General features: G+C 40.1%; 1 protein-coding gene across 1 annotated transcript in view; it reads right to left on the bottom strand.

Moving 5' to 3' along the window:
- The window catches only part of rps6ka3b (ribosomal protein S6 kinase, polypeptide 3b), a gene marked incomplete in the record, with an annotated part of 62934 nt that overhangs the window by 9490 nt on the left and 25533 nt on the right, over positions 1–27911 (bottom strand). Inside the window, 5 exon segments of the mRNA XM_036124965.1 lie at positions 537–643; positions 3098–3177; positions 3272–3352; positions 5670–5751; positions 5897–6013. Coding sequence (XP_035980858.1) covers positions 537–643; positions 3098–3177; positions 3272–3352; positions 5670–5751; positions 5897–6013 — 467 coding nt within the window.

Genomic DNA, 27911 nt, shown 5'->3' with positions numbered 1-27911 from the left:
AAAGATTGCAGACGGGGAACTGCGGGTCTGAACTGCGGGTCTGAACTGCGGGTCTGAACTGCGGGTCTGAACTGCGGGTCTGAACTGTGGGTCTGAACGGCGGGTCTGAACTGTGGGTCTGAACTGCGGGTCTGAACGGCGGGTCTGAACTGCGGGTCTGAACTGTGGGTCTGAACGGCGGGTCTGAACTGTGGGTCTGAACTGCGGGTCTGAACGGCGGGTCTGAACTGCGGGTCTGAACTGTGGGTCTGAACGGCGGGTCTGAACTGCGGGTCTGAACTGCGGGTCTGAACGGCGGGTCTGAACTGCGGGTCTGAACGGCGGGTCTGAACTGCGGGTCTGAACTGTGGGTCTGAACGGCGGGTCTGAACTGCGGGTCTGAACTGTGGGTCTGAACTGCGGGTCTGAACTGCGGGTCTGAACGGCGGGTCTGAACTGCGGGTCTGAACTGCGGGTCTGAACTGCGGGTCTGAACTGCAGGTCTGAACTGCGGGTCTGAACTGCGGGTCTGAACAGGTCACCATGTGTTTACGTACTTCTCAGGCTTCAGGTCTCTGTAGATGATGCCGAGGCCGTGGAGGTGATCCAGGGCCAGCGCCAGCTCAGCCAGGTAGAACTTCACATCGTCCTCGGTGAACATCACCTGCAGCAGAGAGTTAGACACCAGACACACCTGTCAGCGCTGTCAGAGGCTGCTGGGCCTCATTTCCTGTTACAAGCAGCAGGAAAACTGTCAAAGAACCAGATGAGAACATCCTGAAACCTTCAACCTCAGCCTTCTCTGGCTGGAGCACAATTCTCTGAGACAAACCAACAAACTGCTGGTTTTTCCATTTATATAAAACTTAACCGGCGTGTAGAATCAGTTCCTGAAAGACGAGGTCTGCCCTGCAGAGTGGGAGCTAAAAAGAAGTAAAAATCCTGCTGAAATCTGTGTTTTTCTCCTTGATCTGAGCAGGAAAATAAGATTATCAGCCAACAGAAGACGATTGTTGCACTTAAAACAGGAACAGCTCATCTCCATCATCTTATTTCACCTGCAGTTTATCTAAACGTCTTATTTTAACGGTCAGAATACAGATTTCTTATCTATCTGCTCAAATCGAGGACAAAAACACAGATTTCAGAAACATGTCACTTGCATTTAGTTCTTGTTTTGTGTGATTTTAACGGTGTAGGTACCAGATTGGGCCTGCGCTTCCTGATGACGTCATCATACGGCAACTCCACTCAAACAAACTACATTACGCCCGCGGTCTGCATTTGTTACAAATCAATTTTATTTTGTTAATTTATTATTTTCCAGTAACTTAATCGAGGCATGAAAACTTTTAACATCTTTTTGGAATACTTGTGTGGTAGTCTGACAATTTAATCAGTAATTTTGCAGGATCAAAGTTACATCTTAAGAGAAATTTCCTTCCTCCAATTTTTTTTTTTAAGCTGTGAAGGGAAACTATCAGTGTGGTTCTTGTTAATCATTATACCTAAATATTTTACCTCATTTTTATCTATTAAAGTGGGTTGATTATTTTGAATGGCTAAGATTTCATATTTTTCCATGTTGATCTTTAAGCCTGAAGGTTTTGAGAAAAAAGGAAACCGCTAAATTAACTAAATAAAATTGATTCGTTACAAATGCAGACCGCGGGCTCAATGTAGTTTGTTTGAGTGGCGTTGCCATAAGGTGACGTCATCAGGAGGCGCAGAGACTGTGGACAATTTCTTTGTAAAATTGTCCGTTTACAAACCGCAATCCCGCTCTGGAATAAAATCTACACCCCGCTATAATTACTTTAGTAAGTTGTCCAGACCAATTACAATATTTTGCATAATTGAGCAAACGTTAAACCAATCATGTATAGTGACATCATCAGAAGGCGCAGGACCCGAGTCGATCTGGTACCTACACCGTTCTGTAAGGATCCAGGAAGTGACGGTAGCAGCCGGGCGGCGCTGTGAACACCTCTGTGGTGTTAACCCAGCGCCAGGCTGGGAAGACGACAGCAGTGACCTTAGAGAAGGTTTTAAGATCTTCTCCAGACCATCTGAGTCCATCGTGCTGCAGACAGGAAGATGACTCCCAGGAGGAGAACATCTCAGCAGGATGGAGGTCCAGCAGGTTCAGCCCAGAGCGGGAAGCTCAGAGAAAAGAACCTCAGGAGCTCCACGTCTGACTCTACAGGCCTCAGCTAGCAGGTTAGAGGTTGGGGGACAGATCCAACAGGACCTGGACTTCCTGCATTCCCTGTCTGGATCTCCTCTGGGAACCAAAGGTGAGGCCGTCTGGCCAACACCTGACGCTGAGACCCATCTGGGTCGCCAACAGAACAACGGTCCCTGGTCTGAGAGGACCACCGCGCTGAAGTGGTCTAGTCAAAGTCCAGACCTCAGTGGTGGGACCTTCATGGAGCCGTGCAGAAATTAAAGAACTGGAGATGGAAGGAATAGCGGACCAGAACTCCTCCAGAACCAGAGTTCTTGGTGCTGCAGGTCACAGGCAGCGTCTACATTCTGGCTTACATCCAGGGCTTTGAACCGGTTCAAGGAACGAAAACGAAAACCGGGAACTTTTTGTATTTTATGTTCTGGAACACTTATTCAAAAATATTGGTAACTTTCGTTCCTCAAAGTTTTTGTTGACTAATTAACTAAAAAAAAACTAAAGTAATTATTTTCCTGCGCACGTTACCATGACGGCTGAGGTTCACTTCCTGTGTGACATCACATCACACATTCGCTGACTGAATGGAGAGAGAGCGGTGTCTCCACTAGAGCTACACATCTTAAATAGGAGGTAAATTACGATCCATCGTTAAGTAAAACGCTCATTCCAAACACAATATCAGTAGCTATATCTGTCAAATGAAAGGAACGAAATTAACCGTTCCGGGAAGAGTATTTTATTGTTCTAACCGGTTCGGGAACGTCAATTTATTGGTGGAACTCATAACCGGAAACGTTATAATTCCATTTCTGTTCGGAACGAACCAATTGGAAAAAAAAATAAAATCGGTTCAAAGCCCTGCTTACATCAGTAACCCACTGTTACCAGCGGCTCTTCTGGTCTAATGGGGGGGGGGGGGGGGGGCGTTACCTCCTTGGAGAGGCGCGTGAAGAGGTCTCCTCCTCTCAGGAAGTCCAGGATCAGGTAGAGCTTCCCCTCCGTCTGGAACGCTGCGGGGAGCAGAGATCACCTGGGTCAGATCTAAATCAGGGTCCCTGATTGGCTGACAGGCAGATCAGGGAGCTCTCCTATTGGCCGACTCACCGTAGTGCAGCTTGACGATGAAGGGGTGGTTGACCTCCACCAGGATGTCCCTCTCCATCTTCGTTCTGACCCGGTCGCGAACTGGAAGACACACAAATCCTCAGATAAGTCAGAGAAACACACGCTGCCTCCTCATTGGTTCCCGTTCAGGCTGCAGGGACCGAGGCGCCGGAGCCAAACCAAACAAACCAAACAGAAGACGGATCAGGCTGCATCTTCTCCACCAGCAGGCGGTGTTTGGCTGGAGCTGCACCTCCTTCGGGGATTTATCCCCCCCCCCCTGTCTCTCTTCTCTCCACACCTCCCTTGCTCTTTTCATCCGTCTCGCGTCAGAGTGTGAAATTCCATTTTTAGGAGATGACGTCTGAGAATCCTCGGATAAAAGAAAATAGATAATTCTGAGAGCAAACAGCCTGGTTTGGCTGTGAAAACCTAACGGAGCTTCATGGAGGATCCACAGTCGGCATTTATACCCCCTGAACTAGAAACATGGAGGTTAGGAACCTCAACACATTAGATATGATAGAGCAACATAAGTAGAACTAAAATAAATGATGTTTTTAACAGGGGAGAATCTGAAAAGTGTGGCGTACATTTGTATTCAGCCCTGCTGTCGCTGCCGGTCCTCTGAGGTACGTCTACCAGCTCTGAACATCTAGAGAACGATTATTCCCCTCATTCTTCTTTGCAAAAAACTTTCAAGTCGAGAAAGATTGGAGAGAGAGCGCGGCTGTTTAAGTCTGGCCTTTGACTAGGCCGTTCTAACCCATGAATCTGCTCTGATCTAAACCATCCTGTAGTATCTCAGGCTGGTTCTCCTGCTGGAAGGAGAACCTCCAGCCCAGTCTCAGGTCTCCTGCAGCCTCTGACAGGCTTCCCACAGCATGATGCTGCCACCACCATGTCTAAGCAGGAGGATGGTGTTTGCAGGTTTATTATGCAGGATTAGTCATAGGTCACACAAACTGTTTTGTATTCAGGTCTATGTTTTGGATCATCTGAGCAGAGCACCTTCTTCCACATGTCTGCTGTGTCTCCATGCTTTGCTGCAAACTAGACACCTTCCTCCTTCCCATTCTTCAAAAAGACTTGGGCAGTAGTATAAAGCTGGTTACTCCACATTACTCCAGACTTTTTGAATTGAGAAAGCTTCCTGGAGAGGAAGCGAAACGTCTTCAAAGTTCGGAAAACAAGTCCAGTTTTGTTTTTTTACGTTTTTTGGAATCTTCAATGTGGAACAGCAACTCCTCTCTACTGATTCTCTCAGTGGAGCTTCGGACTCCGCCGCCCAAACATTCAGCAATCTGCTCACCAATATCTGATTTACTAAGGAGCCACGAGCTGCTTTATCGTCAAAGGTACACAGCCACATTATATGCTTATTAAAATAAACAACTAAAAACCGTTTGATTGTGATAAAATAAGGTTATATACACCAAGCCTCCATCCTGATAATGTTTTGTGGTCCTTTTTGTGGATAATAGGCTCAGCGTCGGGCGTGATTAGCAGATATAAACAGACGTGGCGCCATCTAGTGGCAGTATCACAGAACTACCATAATGCCGGTTTGTTTAATTAATAAATCAAAATTAAATAATAGCCTGACCCTCTGCAATGCCTCACAGTAAAGCAGCAGCTTGGCGTGATCAAAGACCAACTGCTATTAATTAAATAAACCGATCTATAGCAACTTTAAGAGCCTCATATCAGAACATTTATTCCCGTCATCAACTCTGCGTCACATCTGAGCCTCGGCAGGTTTAGCGTCCGCTTCAGTGAACACCAACATTCAGACTGGATTCCCAGAGACATTCCAGTGTATTCCCTCCAGGAAACATGTATTTTATGCTTTTTTTTCTCCACTGGATCTTGGACCTTTCTTCATTGTTTCACTGGGAGATGCTAATAGCCGTTAGCCACTTGCTTGTTTTAACCCCTGCTGTGCATGTCCAGTGACGTACTTCCGTACACGTAAGGCTTTATTTACTAACAAATTTAGCAAAAAAAAAAATAGAAGCGTAAAACACGTGCGAATATTTCAATATTTCACAAAACCTTTGTATCCAGTGTATAAATAAAAAAAAGTCAAATAACGTGGCTCTGCACCTTTAAGGATAAAAGGAGACAAACTGTCCGTCTGTTTAAGAACCTCAACCTGGCGCTAGTCTCTTTCCCTCTGTGAACACCTCTGCTTGCAGCTCCTTTAATAAACACTTCTTTAATCAACCAGGAGGAAACGGAGCTTCATGCAGGGATATTTTCTGCGCTGGAACAATCCTTATTTAGCGATCTGGTGGGTGCTGGTAGCAGCAGGACGGAGTACGTGGGACCAAATCCAAACAAACAGTAATATTAGGCTAGCCAGGACTCTCCAGCAGCTAATCTGTGGTGGCCGTACCTTTCAGCGTGGCTTTCTTCAGCACCTTCATGGCGTACAGCTGCCCTGCGTCCGGTCCGGTCACCTTCCTCACCAGAAACACCTGCAAACACAGAGCAGCCGGGAGCTGGATCCATTCATAAAACACCAGGACGTCAGGAGGGAGCCTGGAGGGCCCTCAGCCTGCCGCCTCCATCACAGCTGCCTCTCACACGCACTCCTGCTGCCAGGTACCAGGACCGGCTCACCTTCCCAAAGGAGCCCTGTCCCAGGACCTTGCGGAGCTCAAACTGCCGCGGGTCGGCCTTTTCCGACCCCTCCTTCACGTGGTGGGTGATGCTGATCTCTTTGATGGGAACGTCGTCCTGCAACACAAACACATCCGGGCTCATCATCCCCGAAGGTCCTATAGCCACAGAAATCCCAGCTCTACCTGTGGCTCCATCCACAGGAAAACTCAAATCAGACACAGACTTTTTTATTCACATACAATTGGTGCAGGAATCTACATTTTTACTTTGATTAAATTTTTTTTCCCTTTAGCTTAGACATCCAGGCAAAAAGTTTTCAATCCTTCAGGTCTAATCAAACTTTGTCCAGGTTGGAGCGAAAATGTTATTAGTGACGCACCGGTGCAAAGATTTGAGCCAATCTATATCCAACATGTTGATTATTACGTCCGATAACCAAAAATATATCATATGTATTCCCTTGCCATTTGGAGACTGACAAAAAAACGCCCCACCACTGGCGTCGCTCCTCTGGGTCAGTTAAACATGCCTCAGATCCCGTGTTTCACCACCATCATGGTCACATGACCAAACTGACATCACATGACCTCGCACCACCTGGGAGATAAACATGGAAATAAACATCTGCCCAGCTTTGCTTATCAGACCGATACCGATGATAATGCAGAGATATAATCGCTCATCTCTGGTTTTTGCTACCACAAAAACCAGATCAGTTTAAGGCTAAATTAATTACTCCTTTCTTTTATTCCTTTCATCCAGTCCTTTTCTTTACCTCTTCAAGCCATTTTCCTTCATCTCTACCAGTTTTTCCCACCTGTTCTTCAGTTTCCTCTTCCCTTCCATTTTCCTTCTCTACTCCTTTTATTCCTACTTTCCATCTGATAGAATTATTATTACTATGTCTACATATTTTATGTTATTTACTATTTTCATTTCATTTATCATATATATTTACTCTTTACTACTAAGAAGTTTTAAGGTTTTATATCTCTCTCTTATAGTTGCAGAAGGCCTGCAGAAAGCAGAGAAATATGTTGTGACTATGATCAGTGTTTTTATGAACTCTATTCAGCCATCTGGAGTGCTGCACTATGTGAACTGCTTGGTTTTATCTGGCAGGTCACAGTTATTTTGCTTATCCCTACCCCTTAGATTCAAAATGGAACCAGGGATTCCCTTTCCTAATAAATAGAGAGGAGGCGACGGATTTGCTTGAGATCGGATTTGGACATCTGTATTAAGCATCTCCGTTCGATCTCCTTGCAAGATTATTTGAAAATCAATCTCATTGTTGTCTCTCCTTCTTGTGTTGTTAATGAATGTTTTAGGTGTTTGAACCTGACACCATCCATCTGCACTTTTCCCCATCAGTCATTTCTCTTACTTTCCATTCTTTTAGTTTTCCTTTTCTATTTTCACTTTCTCACATTTCATCCCCTTCTCACTTTGCACCTATTCATTTCCAAACTTTCCTTTTTTCTTCTCTCTTTCATCCTGAAGTGATTCTGTCCTTCATCCCCTCTGCTAAATCTTTCCCATCCTCTTCCTCCTTTGCCTTTTTCCTTCATTCTGAACTTTTTCCACCATTCTTCCATCACTTATTTCCATCTTTTCATTATTCCTTCCCTCTTTTATTTAATCCCCTCTGCACACATTTTGCTTATTTCAGGCTTTTATGACAAATTTTCTAAACTTTTAAACGTCTGGATGGTGGCATGTTTTTATCATCTAGACGCAGAGATGGATGGACAGATGACTTCCTCCTATTCCATGTAAAATAAAAACTAACATCCTGGGCGTAAAGAATAAATCCTACAGGTTCTTAAAGTTATTTATGAGAACTTCAGATTTTACTCGGCAGAAGATGGAGAAAAAGTTGCTGGAAAATAATTAAAAGTTTTCCTGACTGTATGAAACTTATATCCATATACAGTAAATTAGAACATGTGTTCTGATGAGGTTTGGTTCTCATAATAAAAGTATTGTTTGTTTTTTTTTTATTTAACATTTCTGTATTAAAATGTTTTTTTACTGGTTTGATGTGATTTTCTAATCTGAAATGTTTTTATGAGCTGTTTTTATGAAATGATGGAAAACACGAGTCTGTCTAAAATTAATCGACGTAATGTCACTAACCGAGTTAGTGAAATAAATTACATTTATATGATATTTAATAAGACTTTCTTCTCCCCCGTCCAGCCTTCTTATGTCCTCTCACCTTTCCTCACTCCTACACATTTTAATTTCCCCTCTTTTCTTTTATTTCTCCCTCAGTCCCTCCTACTACATATTCCTTTACTTCCTCTCCCCCTCTTGTCTTTTCATCCCTTTATTCTCTCGTTTTCCCTCTTCTTGGTAAAATATTAAGGTGTGACGTAAATTCCCTAAACCCCTGAAGCCAGATTGGGAGAAAATTTTTTTTATTTTGCTGCTGTAGAAATCTCAGGGTTTTACCACCAGAGTCATCCAGAGGAAGTTTGGTTATTAGATTCAGTCAAAATCAATACAAATATAATCTAATTCAGATACATAATAACTGAGTCATTTTGATCAATCAACAGACTGTCTCCAATTTCCATTTAGTTTAAATTCCCGTCTGATGAATGAAAGACGGAGAAAATCAGCAAACAGATAAAATTTAAAGAGACAGTAGCTAAACATCTTCAGTAAAATGTGTTTTACCTTTTCTAAGCAGTTTTATCTGCTGGCATAAATTACTACTGACCCCTCAGCCCTCAGCTGGACTGTAATATTTCTGGTAATCCTATAATATCGTCTTCAAGATGATGCTGTGGGTCTATATATATATATATATATATATATATATATATATATATATTATCTGAGGTCAGATCCTGACCGGGACTTATTTTAGACGTGTTTTGACTTTTCCATTTCCTGGTTACAGCACAAGTCAACAAAAGGAATGATTGTTGCTTCCAGATAGAGTTCAGGTTGATGGATTTTCATTGATTTCTTTATGCCTTTCCTCATCCTGTCTGCTCGCCCGGGCTGAGTGCTTCACATTAAAATTAATGTGCGAAGCTTTGAGTGGAAACTCTGGCCCAAAACAACATCAGAAGGAGGGATGCACCGATATGAACATTTTTGGCCAATATCAGCATCCGATATTAATGTTGCTATAATGACTGATGACCAACCAAGGGCTGCACAATTAATCGCATTTGCAATATTAAAAAACTATTAATCGCAAATTTAAAAAAAAAGCAATTTCCAAATCACAGAGGTCAGCAACTTTTGGCTATGTAACAATTAGTGAATCAGACGCGTCTTTTAGTGTCAGTAAAATGTTTAAAGTGGGTTTGCTCCACATGGAAGGGAAGACAGTTGCAGCAGTGAGATGTAATTTTATTACTTGTTTTAGAGTTTATATAGTCATACTGTTTTACCAGAAACGTATAGGAATCTCACCACAGCATCAAGTTCTGGTCAATCAGTTTAATACATAGACTGGTTTGTTTGTTGCACTTTATGTTCAACAAGGATTGATGTCCAAATCAATTAAAAGCCGTTCTCTTGAATAATTTTCTGATTAATAAAAACATTAAAAGTTCCTGTTTTAAATAGTCCTTGTTTACAAACATCTTTATCTAGAGGCCATTTTTGTTGCTTGTGGTTAATGCAGAGAAAAATCAGAATGAAATTGCAATTTTGGTTGAAATATATCGTAGGCAGAACGCAATCATTTCTGCTCCGAGGTTAGACGCAGCGGCTCTTTTAGCACCTGATCTGCACAGCGATGAAACAGATATATCTGTTGTTTGTATATGTTTAAAAAGACATGATAAATTAAAATACAAAAAATTGCATTAAATCGCTATCATAATATATATATATATATATATATATATATATATATATATATATATATATATATATATATATATATATATATATATATATATATATATATATATATATATATATATATGCATGCCCAGGTTTACTTATGATACCAGTGCCTTAAAGACTAACATCCACTGATATCTTAAACCGGAAGAGTTAAAGTACATTTGAGAAAAAAGAAAGAGTTAAAGCAGTTTGTATCTGATCAATAAAAAGGTGATTTAGCAGCTGAGCCCTGAAAAGTTGAGCTACTACAGAAAATCAATTGATAAACTGAGTTAGGCCTGATTACTGATTCTCAGGGTGCGGCTGAGCAGCGTACGTCTCGCCTCTTCCTGAGCCGCAGCAGAACAGGTCCAGACACAGTTTCAGGCTTTTATCCCCAGCAGGACGATCCAGAGGGGAACTACAGAGAGCGTGTCTGAGCGTTAGTGTGAAGCGGGATGTTTCCCCTTCGGTCCGCTGAGTCACACAACAGGTCGAGCCGGCTTCCCGAACATTCATCATCCGCACAGCAGGAAATCCCAGCACACACACAGGGACGCAGGCACAGTTGTCATGGAGCCACCCAGAAACCTGCAGCGGTTCAGCAGCAGCCACCAAACAGCTTTAACTCCTCCTGAAGCGCCGCAGCGACACACAATCCTGGAAGTTAAAGCAACGCTGCAACACACCTGTTGGCAGGTAAATCATTATGAGCTCCACAGACAGCCGGTCCCTTCAGCAACCTCAGCTCTCCTACCTGCAGCTCCCAGGTGGGTGACCTGCTGGCTGCCAGGTGCCCCAGTGCATTCTGGATCCTGTAGTCCCGGTAACGGCTCAGCCTCTGTGGCGCTAACATGCTGCCGGGCATCGACTGCGAGGCGGCAGGACGGAGCCGGCTCTGCCTCTCTCTCCTGGAGAGAGCGCTTCCCTCCCTCCCTCCCTCCTTCCCTCCCTCCGTCTCACTTCTATCTTTATTTGAACTGTTCTCACCTCTCCATTCCTGTTTGCACCTCTCTCCGTCTCTTCGTTAACGACTTTTATTCCCCAACGGGAATGCTTCCACACTCTGTGAGCGAGCTGTGCAGCAGAACATCTCTTTGTTTCTCTGGTGAATTAAATTAAAACTCGACTGTTAAGCTCATCCCCAGACCCTCCCTGCAATATTCAGCAGGAAAGGAATCGCTTCAGGACTCATTTCTTAATGTTTTCCTTTTATAAACCCACACCTGTGATCTGTTAAAGTGATCTAAATCAATACTCAGCGTTATTCTCTGGAATATCTGGAACAGGACTACATAGTTTGCATCCAACGACGACTCCACAGACAAAAATAAAACATCACCACTCCATGAACAAAATGGCAAAAAACTACTACTCCTAAAAAGATTGCGCAGCTAAAAATGTATTTTACGCTGCATCTAATCAGTTTTAAAGCATCACAGCTCTGTATGTGAATGAATTTAACCAGCTGGGCACCTGAAAGCTGCTCTGCAGCGACAGCATCTGATAAAAACAGACTCTGGATGATTTTCTGACACTGAGACGTTGTTTGGAGGGCTGACAGGTTTCTGAATGTTGACATTTTAAATCACGGCTTTGTGAGTCAGATCACAGATGGAGGATCAGAGCCGAAGTGACAGGATGCTCATGTAGCGCCTCCTGATCACAGGATTCAGGCTGAAAGTCCTGCACCTGTTCTTCAGGAGCCACACACACCAACGGACACAGGTGTGGTCCACACCTGTGTCCGCCCACACGTAAACCCGACTCAGGAATCTAACCTGCTATTAAACTGGGAACACGCGTGGTGCACGAATTATAAAAATAACTCAGCAAAACTGAAAACAGACACAAAAATTATCAGTCAGGCTCCTCTGCTGACGGATGAAGGCCAATTCTGACTCACACAATAAAAAAAGTTTAGTCTCAGTAAAAATAAAACAACCAAACATGTAAAACAAGTTTTTTTTTTTTAGTTGGTTACGAATTACCAAAGTTCCCCTTTGACCACTGAATCAGTTTGTGACTTCATCAGATGTTCCATAAGGAAGTTTGTCAGATACAAGCAGGAACACAACAATTGGCTCCAGGTGGCCAAAAACAATTAGTCAGACCTGATCTCTGCAGATGAACCTCATAAATACGAAAAGGGGGAACAGCGCCGAGACGACGAGGGAGCGTTAACAAATGTAGTCCGGCCAGCTCAAGGTCAGAAAAAATATTAAATGAGACGTTTATGGTCCTTTGTTTAACAAAAGTGCTCACGCGCATCAGGAGAACCATCGTCTAGTCCAGCCCAAGACGAGACACCATTAGCCAAGATAAGACGTAATACCTAAATAACACTATAAGCTATAAAGTTAGCCAAGAAAGATATATAAAAATATAACTAAATAAAAAAATACAAGAAGATAAGCTAAAATAAGACAACGATAAGCAACGAGATTAGCTAAAGCGACATATGAAAAGATGCAACAAGCTAATTTAAAATAAATTAAGAGAAGCTAAAATAATCTAAGATTAGCTAACATGAGATCTGGAAAGATGCAACGAACAAGTTTACGACAGTTTATTGGCAAAATAAAATCCTGGTATTCCAAAAATCTTAGAAAAACTGTAAATTTGAATGAATCGATTAAATCGATTTATCGCCCAGCCCTAATTTAAATATATAACAATAAAAAACAATTAACACTTGTCCACTTTATGTAGCAGCATGAGGCCTTTGTAGTGCCAATGATCTTCCTGAGAATATTTGTAAACAGCAATATAAATAAAAATATAGAAATAAAAATAAATGTGATTATCTGAACCTGAGAGTGCTAATGGATCAGTGAACACATGTACATATTTGTGTTTTTATTTAAAAACATAAAAACACAGATATCGGCCGACCAACGGATCGGTCGACCTCTAATTTGTATCCTAAGCAGCGGATGAAGTCCCAGAAGAGTTTTTTTGCTTTATTCTCTAGAGACATGAACTCTGATTACGGTTTCTGACAAGTCCGCCTCATTAACAGGTTTCAGTGGCTCTGCAGCACTTCACATCTGTTCACTATGAGATGTAATTAAGAAGCCATGTGAACAAACCCAATCAGTGGAGCAGACCTCCCCAGCGGACACATTATACAACAATCATATTAAATCAACATAAACTGTGTGCATGATTTTAACCTCTGCCCAGAAAGAGATAATGTGTCTGATACAGTTCAGCTGCTTAAAAAAAAAACTCCTGATATTCCACAAACAACTTACTGACAAATCCTCAGAGAAAAATGTGGATCAGGTGCACAAAAAATACAATATAATTATTGTAATATCAAAATAATATGTATAATATTTTTAAAATCTGTAGAAGATGACAAAAACACAAAGCTAAGGAAAGTGCTGTCATGTTCTGCAGAAAAACAGTGAAATCAATAAGTTTCCAGATAATTAATTAGGATCACTGTGTATGCTGGCAGATTATATACCTTTTATTGCAGGTTATCACAGGATTGTCTATATAATAATTTTTGATAAAGGGCATATTGCCTGGTTTTATACAGCAAACATAACCAAACAATAAATAAAAAACTGTCCCCAGAGGCCTTCCCAAGAGTATATTACTGATAATAGATGATAGATGAAGCAGTTTATGACTGGAACGGTCTTTCTCAGACTGGGTCGACAAAGTTAATTTAATTAAATATCTTTATCAGTGTCCATTTCCTGTGTCAAAGCAGGACTGACTCATTAATCTGTAATAAAGCCTTGTCTGAGACCAGAAACAGTTTTACTAAATACATTTTGTCTGTCGTGTATGGGCTGAAGAGAGTTTTATTTGGGATAACAGGCGTTTGAGGCTGATTTTAGGACACGTCAGAGCGACACTGGTAACCCGACTCCCCCTGCAGCAACAGCCAGAGATGTAGCACAGTCTGCTAGCTCGACCTTCACAATTCACAACATTCACAAAATTAACAGCAGTAAATTAGTTATAGAGGCGGATTTTTAACGATTTGGTCCGGCAAGTTATAGCTGATACAGAGTATAAAAGCCGACTTAGCAGAGTCAGGAAGATGTCATTTATTTATAGATTATTTTGGGGAAATGTGCACAAAATATGTCTTCAACACAGATGGAGGCAGCAGTAATGATTAAATTAATAATGGTAAATTATAAATGTGAACATAATTACCAAGTCAACAAGTAAGTTCACCAGTTCTTTTAAAAATAAATTTACAGTTTAAATGTATTTAATTTTTTTGTTTATAATCTATTCTATTTATTTTATTTTTTCAAAGCTATATTTTATGTAGGAACCCAATCATTGTCATGAATAATCAAATAAAGTCCAATGACTTATTTTGCCATTAATCTGATTTCTTTCTAGTTTTATTAGTAATTTAATAAATTTAATTCTGAAATAAACTTAACATTAAAGTTATACATTTTCTATAAGGATCTTCATTGGTAGCAGCCAAGGCAGCACAGTGATATAGTTTGATGATGACATAGCTATATATATTTAGCAGCCTGTCACAAAGGCTAGTTTCTTAACTTTTGTCATTAGAAAACAAAAACAGTTTAATTGGCAGTAAATATAAATATAGTCACTGGAGAATTATGGATAAATAATAAAGTCTTATCTCCTAACGTCTTAGCCTAGCTTATCTTATCTTAGCTATCGTAGCTTACCGCTATCTTAGCTTACCATATTTCTTTGCCCAGTTTAGGTTATCTTAGTTTGATTGATCCTAGCTTATCATAGTTTATCTAATCCTAGCCTTATAGTTTTGTTTGGTCTATATTGATTTTATATAGTTTTTTGCATCTTAGCTTATGTTCTATAGATTTGTAATTTCTTGTTTTAGCATATCTTAACTGACGCTAGCTTATCTTAGCTCACCTAGGGTTTTCCCATCTAAGCTTAGCTCACTTTGTTAGATTGGTCTATGATTGATTTTATTAACATATTACATCTTATCTAAGTTAACGTTATTAAGTTTAATTTGGCTTAGTTTATCATCTTAGACTAGCTCTTTTAGCTTAGCTTGTTTTTTGTTAGGTTCCCTTATCCAAGTCTGTTTTATCTTAACTTATCTTAACTTGATTCAGCTTTACTTATTGTCTTGTTTTAATTTAACTAATTAGACCTTATCTTAGGTAAGCCCATTTTAATATTAGCTTGAGTTTTCTTTCTCTTAGCGTCTGTTACAGTAGATCGTTTATCTTATGTCATATTATTTGAGTTTACATTATCTTTGTTTAACATTGAACTTTTATTAATAAACTCAGTCAAGCTTTCCTCAGCTTGACTTGATTTAACTAAATTATTTTTAGCTTGGGATAATTTATTTTATTTTAGCTTATCTGAATTTGTTTTAGTTTAACTTAATCTTCTTTATCTTGTGTTATTTTTATTAGCTAGCCAATACAAATTTCCTTTGCTTGGCTATCCTAACTTGGATTAGTTAATATAGTATTGTCTTGTTTTATCTTATCTTATTCCAGCCTATCTCAGTTTAGTCTATCTTAATTAATCTTAGCTTATATTAGTTTAGCTTTTCTGTTCAGTTCTTCATGTTTGTAAGCAGAAACTGGACTGATGATCAGTTTTCTGTTGAAGTCAAGTTGCTGAACAACAATGTTTAGTAGCGTTTTACACCTGAATAGTTTATTGTTTAAAGGGTTGAGACTGAAAAAGCATCTTAAACTCTAAATAAAACTTTAATAGGCCTGAAGAACTATTGATCAAGACCAGTTTAGAATATTACAAGAATATCCGCTTCTTGAAAGGTAAAATACAAAGAAATGATGGCTGGACCAAGACTTTAGCACAGAACTGAAAGGTTCTTTACAAACAGGAGGTAAAATACATCTCCAGAGACATTAACCTTCACTGCAAAAAGAGAACTAAAAATAAGTAACATTTTATTGAAATTAATGTATTTGCCCTTGATTTGAGCAGGTAAATAAGATTATTTGCCAATGGAATGAGTATTTTTACCCCTAAAATAAGATAATTAGATATACTGCACTTGAAATAAGATGATGGAGATGAATTGTTCCTATTTTAAGTGCAAAAATCTTATTCCATTGGCAAATAGTCCTATTTATCTGCTCAAATCAAGGAAAATACTTTAATTTCAAGAAAAGAATTCTTATTTTTAGGTCTATTTTTGCAGTGTTCACTCAAAGTTTTCACCATCAATAAACATCTTCTAGAAGAGGCTCAGCAAGTTCTGCTTGATTATTTCTTATGCGCTGTATTTGTTGACCTGGCAACAGCTGATTTATTCTATAAAAAAGTGTAAACAGAGTTTTCTGCTTGCTAAGTGAGAAGATGAGCAAGGACGTAACAAAACAATCTGGCAGCTTTAAAAGCTCAGCTGGCGCTCAGGGTTACTCACAGCCTCACTGAGGGATTCTGGTCCACAACACTTTAAAACCCTCTTCACATGTTTGCCCTTCTCCAGCCCGGGTTTCTCCCAGCAGCCGGTTCTGAGGCGGCCGCCGTCGGACCCCGAGGTGAGCAGGAGCCGTCGGAGCGACTTCAGCCGCCTCCTCAGCGCTCCGACGAGGCCGCCGACGGCGCAGAGACACGCCGCTGTGACCTCAGCAGTGCAGCCGGCCATGACTAGCTGAACGGAGCAGCCTGGACTCTGATGGACTCACCAGCGCCGCTGTGAGTCACAGTGTGTGGGAGGTAGGTGGTGCTGGGGGGGGGGGAACCCAGAGGGAAAGGGGCTGGTTTCTAATCAGGACGGGAAGCGGGATCTCCCCCTGTTTTCATGGACGTGCAGCTGTAACCTTCCACCCAGAGTTTCCAGCAGATGTCCTGGAGATCCCCGGTCCCTCTGACATAACTCTGACCAATCACCAAACACCACGACCGCCACAACTCCCACTTCTATTTCCATACCCGCGCCGACTCTCACAAAATTCCCCATCTGAGCTCCTGCCTGTCAGATCCACGCGTGAAGGTGGATTTATTAAGGTTTAGAAACACAATTATTCAATTATTCTCACTTGTTCACATGGAAAAGTTACGGAAACACAGCGACTTTCTCTGCTCGTCTTCTTGTTTCGTTTAGCAAGCTGAACCGTCGACAGGCTTCTGCAGTAATTCACTAATTAACTTAAAGTTTGACCTTCAGCTGGAACGACTGGTAGAGTTTATTAAAACTGCTGGTTTCCTTGACCTGACGTAGCTTTTCAGCATAGTTTGCTAATTTTAACAACTTTGGACAATAATGATGTACTGTTAGCCTAAAGTAATTATGCTTTTAACATTTTTAGATCCCAGTGTTCCTCTGTGGTTGTTTTGTGTGGCTGGCTTTGCCTGCAGAGAGACTGAAGATAAAAACCAGGTTTGGCTATAATCTCACATATTTACATTGTGTTCATTAATATGCAAAACATTGTCCCTTTTACAAGTAAATGAGTACAAAAATAAAGATTTGGTGGGAATTCTCTTATTAGAGGTCGACTGATATATCGGCCGGCCGATGTTTTTGGCCTGTATCTGTGTTTTTACCTGTATCAGTCGATGCCAATTCATTAGCGCATTCAGCAGACATGCCTTGATATCACATGAATAATAATAATAAAATAATAATAATAATAATAATAATAATAATCTATATTGATGACATGAAGGGCACACATAGCTGCTCCCTCCCTAGCAGAGAGCGGCTGGTAATGTTGTAAAACTGGGCACCAACAACAACAAAGTAGGGCTGGGTGATATGGATTAAAAAATAAATCTCAGATTTTATCATACCAAATCCGATTGATCAATTTTTTCCTCCTTTTTGTTTCATAATAAGAAATTAAAGAAATTATTTTAAAACATTGCTTTTATGTCAAGTATTTCATCAGGGAGTTTACCTGAATTCAAAGTGCAACTAAAAACAAGCTGTGAAAAATGCTTGTAAAACAAGATGGCTGCCGTGCCATTATAAACAATGAAAATATAACAAAACATTTGCTGCTAGTGGTATTACACATTGAGCTAAGAACAGGCTTCACTGCACTTGTGAACTTCAAACTAAGTTAAAAAAAGAGTAAATAAGTAAATGAAGTACCTCGTATTATGGTAAAAAAAAAAGTTTCCACTTAACAATATTTTGACAATAATTTTGCCTAAACATATATTCAGCATCACATGCTGTTCTCTTCATGGAAACCCAATGAGTGTATTGGCAAAATAAAATCCAGATTTTCCAAAAATGAAATCTTAAAGAATTGTAAATTCGAATTAATCGATTAAATCGATTTATCGCCCAGCCCTACAACAAAGGTGCGTTTTCAACTTTTAATGTAGTTTTAACTCTAATTTAGCTGATCTTGCCTCTGAAAGTCTGTCGCTTTCTCACTGTGATGAGAAACAGTGATGTCTCTGTTTCTGTGTCTAAAAACCCAGATCTGATCTCCAGCTGGTGAGCTGTCATTGTTTTACGTGTTTTTACTTTTATGTTTCCACACGGCCTCCATCAGTGGATCTCCAGTTCTCATCCATTATTCCATCCACTGGCAGTGGGACAGTCCCACAGCATGATGCTGCCACCACCATGCTTGACAGATGGCAGTGTTTGAGTCTTCCTGATTTTTGCTGCATTCCTCAGAAGGAAAACAAAAAGGCCTCAGAATGTGTCAAAATCTATGAACTCGCTGCTTAATGTTGATCCTTCCTGTCTGCTGCCCAGTGAGCCATATGTGTAAAATGTACACAGACACATTTTATTCTCTAAAAAGATGCATTTTGGGCATTAAAGCAGTAGAAATTAATGCTTTATTAACCAGCTGGGTGTTAATATATTTGTATATCTGTTAATTAAGGACCTCTGGCTAGAGAAGATGTTATAGAGCTACTCATGCAAAAACTATTTAACATTAAAGCCATGAAACTGCAATCTGATGTTAGGGTTATACAGGCCATTCTATTGTTTTACCTTCTAAATTCTTAATAAAGTCATTATCTTAAAAGAAATCAATAATAATAATGATAAAGTGTGAAAGATGCTATAAAATACATTTAGCAAAAAAGATCTGATACTTTCATTCAGAGAGTTTCACTGTCATGAAAACCAGATAATTTTAGTCATTTTAGGTGATAAAATCAGGTTTCTTAGTAAAAGAAATGAGTCATTTATACCTAGAAATTAACACTTGGAAGTTTTAGTAACTTTCAGTAACATCTAATTATCTGGAATCTTCCATTTTTAACACAGACACATGGACAAAAATAAAAAACATCAAACGCTGCTGACGCATGGAGATAAACACTGACGCAAAGCCACCAAATCTAACATGTCTGAAACTCCCAGCTGATCCTCTGAAAGCAGAAACACAATGTGAACCCCCCCCCCCCCCACCCCCCCCAGCAGGAAATCCTCCACCTGTCAGCGCCTCCGTCTCTCCCAAACACAATGTACACAATGCTGCCGACGGTCGGCCTGACATTTCTTGGATTACCTCCACCTGTTGTCGCCTTCGCTCACACTCAGCTGGTTTCCACTGCAGAGGCGGTGGGAGAAAAATCAAGGACTGGATGAGAAGTGAAGAGATAAACACCTGCTTACTTTCTGAAGGCGCTGCCACAAATCCGTTTTAGACAACTTTATGCAACTAATCACTCAAATAAAGCATGTTTGAGAGTTACAGACCTTCAGCAGACACACGGCTTCAGTCCTCAGCTGTCAAGTAACCAAGTCAAAATTTTCAAGCAATTATCTGGACTTTCCACTCCTTGCATTTAAAAAAAATAGTTTCGTTACTTCTATTTTATTTCAGCTTTTTTATTGTTCTGGATTGTTAAAAAAATCATAATAATAGTCATAATAATCAGATAAATGTGTGATTTTGATCATGGTTGGAGGCAGCAGTGCACCAAGCTGTTTGCCAAACTCCCCAACAAAAACTTAAGAATTAAACTTTTTTATTTTTAGGATTATTTGTCATTTTCATGTGTTTTTTATTTTTTTTAACTGCTAGGACTAACCATTAATTTGACAACACTGACTACTGTATAAACCACACTAGGATACTTGTTATAAAAGGGTAATGCACTAATTTCCATGTCCAGTTTTGTTTTCTTACTTCCGTTTCCCTCATTAATTCCTGCAGCTATGCCTGGATGTTCATTTATTCCAATAATAAGTAAAAGGTTATTGATAATATTTCTCTGAAGTTTGACTTTTTGCACCAATACCATACCATGGCAATTTTATTTACAAAACACTTTAAATACCCGCAGGACATCATAAAATACAAATGATCAATCATAAAACAATAAGCAAAACAACATAAAATTAGTAATACTTCCAGACAATAAGGTTTCCAGCTCCATGAAATCATGTTAATGCTCAGTATTGCACCTTTATGAACCTTTAACATATTTGCATCACACTAAATGGTTTGTTTTCCGTATGTGGGTGAAACAGCCAATGCCATTTTTTTTTACAATATTAACAATATACAAATAGAGTAAAGGGGGGTTACTTCTACTTTAATACTTTAAATAGTTTTATATGCAGTAGTTTTACACTTTTACTTGAGTAAAAACGTTTGCGTTGATAATCTATTTGGTGTCTTGCAGTCGCAAGACACAATGAGGGGGTCGTGAAATTATCCCGAATTTCTGATGTTATGTCGTAAATATAGTTGTTTTAATATAAAAAGAAAGTATGCCTTTAATGATGAAATTTTTTTTTGCTAATTTCCATCTTTTCAACATCAGAAAAAAAAATTCTCACAAATATGTGAAATGAATCTGTTTGTTTTGTGTGTAAATATAATGGCCAATAATTGACTTTTTTTAATCTACAATGACCATAACACAGAAATTACAAGAATAAACAAGATTATGAAAATAAAGTCACATGTTCGTTTGCATAATCGTTTCCTGACACCAACAATGATTTGATGCTGATTTGCCTAAAAACATTTAGCATTTCCTTAATTGTGAAACCGATATAAATGTAAAACTTTACTAGATGCTTAATCCTCATTTTAAACACAGGAGGAAAGTTTTCATAAGGTTACTATTTTACACTGGAGGATGTCACTGGGGAGAGGGATGCATCTAATCTAGATGATTAATTAGACTGGATGTCGATATGAATACATCTATGAAGGCCGTTTACGACGGTTTAGCGGCGCGTCCATCAGAATTTAGCTTCTGTCAGACGTGCGATAGCGAGGTCAGACACTGATGTGGGACACGAAGGCCTCATCCCAGAAACGTCTCCCACACCAAACCTGCTTATCAGTGTTTTAAAGGACCAGGCTTCGTGCACTGAGGCGTTGCATTGCACTTGGTGATGCATGACTTCAGCTAACCTGAAGACCTCATGAAGCTTTAAGGTCTGCAGGAAGTTGGTGATCTCCAACAGATCTCAGTCACTGGAGCACATCTAGCAGAAAGAGAATGCCACGCCTGGACCTGGTGGGCAGGTAGCATCGTGTTGCGTACCTGGAAGCTCAGTCTGGGCGCTGGATTCTTTACACCTGAACAAAACGTGTCTGGAACGCCTGAATTCAAAGACTAGCAGGAGCGTTGAACCTTCCTGTAACAATAAAGCGTGACGGAGACAGGAAGCAGGAGGAAAGCGACACCGCATTCACATCCCTTATTAACTCCGGCTATAAAAATAGACCCAACCGGGGCTGGAGGAATAATCCCGACCACAAACCATGTTGTTTATCCTCCAGCTTCATGTTTACGGCGCTGAAGCTGAGGCCGTTTCCACTGTTGTTCACAGATTGCCTCTCGGCGGCTAAAAGCACCGACCAAACGTCGAGGTGAAAGCGTCTGAGCGTGAAGCAGCTTCCCCCGCGGCAGCAGCAGCCATCACGGATCGACTGAGCGGGATGCCATTCCAGACAATCTGCGCCCTCTAAGCCCGTTACGCAACCAAATTAACGGGCCGGATGGTCGCCGCTCTGACACCGGAGCGCTCAGGACGTGCCAGGCTGGAGGAGGCGGGACGCGCTCTTCCTCCTCCGGCCGCGCTCTTCCTCCTCCGGCCGCGCTCTTCCTCCTCCGGCCGCGCTCCCGGCTCAGATAACACGGCACAGGGCAGACCGAGCTCCATGAAGTCCGGCTGCCACGTGAGAAACCAGGACAGGAAAGCAGCCTGGAAGGAGGAGGAAGGAGGAGGAAGAAGAGCGCCACCTACAGGACGCTGCAGAGAACCCACAGAAAGGACTGTAAGAGAATCCTTTAAACCACGATTATTTCCCAATATTCTGATTTAGACCACCCAACACATCCACAGAAACTTTATTTAAATTTAATTATCTTTTTCCTGGACTTTCCTCCAATCACTTTAAGTTGTTTTGAACAATACTTTTTAAAAATCTCTCAAAAGGTTTTAAAGTGAGAGCTGTAATAAACTCATCTTTTACTGCAGTGCACTGCAAAAATGGATCTAAAAATAAGTCAAATGTTGTTAAAGTTATTTTATTTGTCCTTGATTTGATCAGGTAAATAAGATGATCTGCCAATGGAATGAATATTATGACCCCAAAAATAAGATAATTAGATAGACTGCACTTGAAATAAGACGATGGAGATGAGTTGTTCCTATTTTAAGGAACAACTCTAATTCCATTGGCAAATCAGCTTATTTACCTGCTCAAATCAAGGACAAATACACTCATTTTAAGAACATTTTGCTTATTTTAATTCCGTTTTTGCAGTGTAGCAACCAAGAAAAGCTCTTAATTTAATATTAAATCCTTATTTTGGGGCAACGTGTGGTTAAAACGCAGCAGTCTGGGGTTCAAATCCCACCTCAGGACCTCTGCCGCATCTCTTCCACCTTCTCTCTGTTTGTCATCAGAAATTATACGTTAATTTCCCTTAGCCACTACTCAAAATGAGAAATGGCACCTTGAGATCATCCATAAATATATATTAGGGCATTTGGTTGAATATAATAATTTTGTGCCGTTTAGTGGAACAATTGCTCGTGTGGTAATTTATTGTTTTTAGAGCAGGATTTGTTTTAGTGACGCTCTGTATGCGTAATGCCAATAGGACTGATGTATAAATCCTGTTTTCTTATCCCCATAAATATCACAAAGTATAGTAACAAAGCTCATATCACTTAATAAGTATGGTGCAGTATCCGTTATGCTGCGGGCCTGTTTTTGTCTTCCATCGACCCTGAGAACGTCGTTAGACACTAGGGCTAAACAATTAATCGCATTTTCAATATAATCATGATTTAAAAAAACGCAATTTCCAAATCGCAGAGGTCAGCAATTTTTGGCTATGTAACAATTAGTGAATTAGACGCGTCCATTAGGTGTTGGTAAAATGTTTAAAGTGGGTTTGCCTCCACATGGAAGGGAAGACAGCTGCAGCAGTGAGATAATCTAATTTTATTACTTGTTTTAGAGTTTATATAATCATACATAGCATTAAGTTCTGGTCAATCAGTTTAATACATAGACTTGCTTGTTGGTTGGACTTTATGTTCAACAAGGATTGATGTCCAAATCAACTAAAAGCTGTTCTCTTGAATAATATTCTGATTAATAGAAACATTAAAAGTTCTTGTTTTAAATAGTCCTTGTTTACAAACATCTTTATTTAGAGGCCATTTTTGTCGCTTGTGGTTAATGCAGAGAAAAGTCAAAATTGCTATTTTGGTTGAAATATATCGTAGGCAGAACGCAATCATTTCTGCTCTGAGTTTAGACGCTGCGGGTCTTTTAGCAACTAATCCACATGGCGAGGAAACAAGTTGATTTATTGTTTGGATATATTTTAAAACACGTGATAAATTAAACTGAAAAAAAAAATAAATAAATAAAAAATCGCATTAAATCACAATATTAAGAAAAAAAATCGCAATTACATTATTTTCCAAAATCGTTCAGCCCTATTAGACACCATGGCAGCACGAATGCTTTGAAACTCCAGCAAAGTCATAAAAACAGGTTTTCAGAGGGAAGATGGCCAAATGAACACTGAAATTATCCATAAAACTAAAAATGCCCTTCCTGCTACGTCTACGAGTGTCCTCAGAACGGGGGGGGGGGGGGGCTGCAGAGGAACCAGGACTGGTCAGAGATTCATCTCCATCCGCTCCCACCTTAAGAAACATTTCAGGAGGAGAGTAAATGAAAAACAGATGTTAACAGGTGGAGGACGCGGCATAAAAGCTGATTTATTACAAACCACCAAGGTTTTCATCCTACAGCAACAACAAACTGGCTGACCTCGCTCCGCCTGAGAAAATGTATTCAATAATCAGATACGGCTTCCAGAGATAAACGCCATCTAAAAGTGACTAAGAAGTGGACCAACGTCATGTAGAGGTCCTGCTGCATTGTTCACCTTAATGAAAGGGAGGCACAGATTAACTCCTACGGTTTGAGTTTAATTCAGTGTTTCTGAGGTGTTGGAGTGAAAGCAGGGAGGAGAGAAAAAACGAAGAATTTCTGCATCTTATGAAAGAGGCGGAGGACGACGGAAGATGTGGGAGGACAAAAAGGAGAGGCGGATATGAGGGAGAACTTTATAGTATGGTGAGAGCGAGGGAGCATTAAGAATGGATGAGGAGGAGCGGAGGGAGGACATCATCATTTATTCAACACCTCGCAAGAAAAGATCCTCAATCAGAGCGCTGCACTCACACGCTGCCTCAGATCATCAGATTCTGCTGGTAACTGATCCGCCGCCGCCTAACCAGGCAGATGGTAATCAGGAGGAACAAAGCTCAGGGTGAGGTGGTCATAAAGCTCTGCTGGTGGTCGCGGTGAAGATAAACTGCCACGATAGGACGGCTCCGTGAAAGCCTCGACGACCAAGAGCTTAAAAACAGAGAAACCAAGCGAGTCGCATCTCTGCGAGAAACATTTCTGCCTTTGATTTCAGCTTTGTGCTGCTAACGAGCTAACGCTGAGACTTCTAGGAATCTCGTTAAAGATCCTATTTGGGATGATGAAAAGCCTTCTCAATATTTTACGGTGTCTGATTTGCTCTCTGATCATTTAAAGGGTTAGTTTTGCATTTTTTTATGCCATAAAATTACCCATGTAAGAGAATAATTTGAGGAGCTAATTAATAATAAATGAGTAGGAGTTTTAAATCATTTTAGTAAAATTATAGTGTTGTTAAATGTGCATAAAGTACAGAAACTCCAGATCTGACCTCCTAAGCAGCCAGGTTTACTGATAACCTGGTTCTGCTCGGTAAGTTCTAGGCTTTCTGAAGCTTTTTCATTTTATTCTGTGGACTCTGGCAGCTTCTTTTCAGTCTAATGTGTCCGGTTCCTGCACCTTACCATGACCACATAATGAGCTTTATTTGTGTGAAAATCTGGACAAACTAAGAGTAAAAGACAGACAGACCTTAAAGGGGCAATGTGTAACTAATTTGGCTTTTAATTAGCAAAAATAAAGTATTGCTTTTATAAATACCTATTCTTCAAAGTCTAATAACATCACATAAAATGAAAGTATTCTCATAACTTAGAATTAGTAGTTTATGCATACATCTGTGTCGTGCACCCACTGGGAGGCGCCATGTTGCGTCGCTATTTCTGATTTCAGTAGCTAAAGCGTTTTCCCCCATCTGTCTCCTATATGTGAACGTGGTGACGGTTTAAAACAAGCAAAGACGACTGTAGATCATTCTATTTGCCGTTTTCTGTTGAAATGGAGGACCATCCGTACTTTTTGTCCAGCGAGAGGAAGAGAAAGTAAGCAAAAAAAAGAGAAGAAAAAGTAGTAATAACCGGTAAAAAAACAAGAAGAATCTGTATCGGCTTAGCTATTATTACCAGGTGGAGATAATTCATGAGGGAGCGCAGGCTTAGAGCTGCTGCAGAGGTTACAGCTTTCTGCTGGACAGGTAAGTTAATTCAACATAACAGTGAAGTTTATTTTTGCCATTATGTTAGAAACTGTGTAGTTCCCTGAGGCGAAAGGTATGCATGCTCAGTACGTGGAGGGATATCGGCCGACCCGTTCACTGTCTGTAGTACAGCAGCAAGACCAGCTGGATCTCTTTACTGGTGTTTATGGTTCCTTATAGAGCCCAAATAACCAACCGAACGTTCAGAGATGAGCTCATAAAACCACAACTTACAGAATTTATAAGCGCCTTTAGAAAAAAAACAAGCAGACTTGCCAACAGTGCCAAAAACCATTTCACACGATGACCAAAGCTATTAGCTACTAGCAGTAGCTAATACATGGAGGACACGTATACATACATGTATACATACTTATGATACTCTGAGGCTTCCGTAGAAACAGTTACAGTGAAGTTGTTTGTAATTCACTTAGCACACCACTAGATGTGCCAGTGTGAAAATCTTATACAGATAAGAATAAAACTGTCTTATCAAGATGGAAAATAATTTGTAGAATGATTTTATTAAAAGGAAATGAATCAAACAAAGACCTGAGACCTTTAGCCACATCCTGATTAGCTTTAGCATCAATAGCTGTGATTCCCAACCTCTGGTCATCTCAAATATGACAATAAAAACAAACCACCACAAGCTACTGCTATGGAAACACGGACCAGCAGATGAAAGACGCTTGCATGTTAGCGTTCCAGATAAACGCTGATTGCTCATTATAATTGACTGTTGGCCAAGTAGTCTGCTATGGGTTGGGTCGATACAACAACCTGCCTGTAGGTCAGAGTTTAGAGGTTTAAACATAAAAAAGATGCCTCATAAAACGGGCAAATACTGGACCATAAATGCAAAATCTGCCAAAGTCCAAAGAGAAACTATTGATAAACTTTAGATTAGAAGAGTTCCTGACTGCTTGGAAGGGAAATGTAACAAACATGATGAATGATGAAAGTTTTTTTAATCAGCTTTGAGTGAAAAGCAGCAAAGAACCGTGACAATGTTTAGGAAGCCTGGAGGTCAAGGTCTGTCTAAAATCTGAGGACATTTGTCTGCTTGTAAGGAAAATATAAAATATGGGATGACAGAAAATTAGGGTTTAATTCTGAGGGTAAAAAAAGCAGCCAAAGCCCAAAGACAAACTTCTACATACATTTAGAAAGCCAACAAACCTTCAAGATCATTTTGAAATATTACAAGTAAACTAGTAGAAAGAAAATATAAACCCAACAGACGATTGAAGGTTTTTCTTTAACTTTCAATGTAAAAGCAGCCAAAGTCTGAAGAAACCTTCAGAAACCCTGGAGAGCTTTTATTTATGACCACTTTAGAAGATTTCAGGCAGGCATGGCTGCTGGAAAGGACAAGAACAACATTATGGGATGTATTGGGAAAGAAAGCAGCCAAAGTCCAAAGAAGAACTTCAAATACTCTGGAAAACTGTTGATAAAGAAAAGTCAGGCTTCACTAAAAGAACATTTAGATATAAAAATACTGAGTGACGGTACAAAACTATTGGTTCATTTCGGATGAAAAAGCAGTAAATGTACAAAAGACCTTCAGAAGCAAAGGAAAACCACCAAGACTAAAAAGAGTCTAAAAACATCTTATAGAGGGATGACACAATATCTTTAGTTAACTTTAAACATAAAAAAAAAACATCCAAAGTCCAAAGAAACACTTTAGGAAAGTCAAGAGAACTACGGATCAGGATGACCTTAAAAGAGTTAATAAATATCTGGCTGCTTAGAAGGAAAATATAAAAACATGAGGAATGAGAAGCGATGGCCAATGTCCCTAAAAACTATTTAAAGGACTTTTAAAAAACCCGGAGAGCCTTCAACCAAGAACACGCTTAAATATGACAAAACACTCTGGCTGCTTGGACAGAAAATATGAAGGAAAAACCTTTTATTGGGTAGTTTTTGTTTCTGAACTTTCTCAAATAAACAAATAAATCAGCTGCAGAGATCGGCTGCTTGTTGCAAACTGGTTGAAATGATCACTGTTAACTATTAACTATAGATCTGGCAAAGAAAGCGAAACACATCACCACAGTGATCTCTGCTCTCTTATCCTCTACCTCACTCTTCCTCATCAAAGTACCGCTCACAAAAAGATGCAACAAAAGCCCAAACACTGCAGATAACACGATAAACTGCCCCTGTAATCAATTAAAATGAGTTTTTCTCATTTTAACCCAGAGTTCAGCACAAGCTGCTCCTGCAGCATAACTTCAGGTAAATCATCCAGTAAATGAGGCTCAGGTGTCGGGTGAGACAGAAG

The sequence above is a fragment of the Fundulus heteroclitus genome, chromosome 21, assembly GCF_011125445.2.
Source record: "Fundulus heteroclitus isolate FHET01 chromosome 21, MU-UCD_Fhet_4.1, whole genome shotgun sequence".
Lineage (NCBI taxonomy): Eukaryota > Metazoa > Chordata > Actinopteri > Cyprinodontiformes > Fundulidae > Fundulus > Fundulus heteroclitus.
This window is presented reverse-complemented; position numbering and strand designations above follow the sequence as displayed.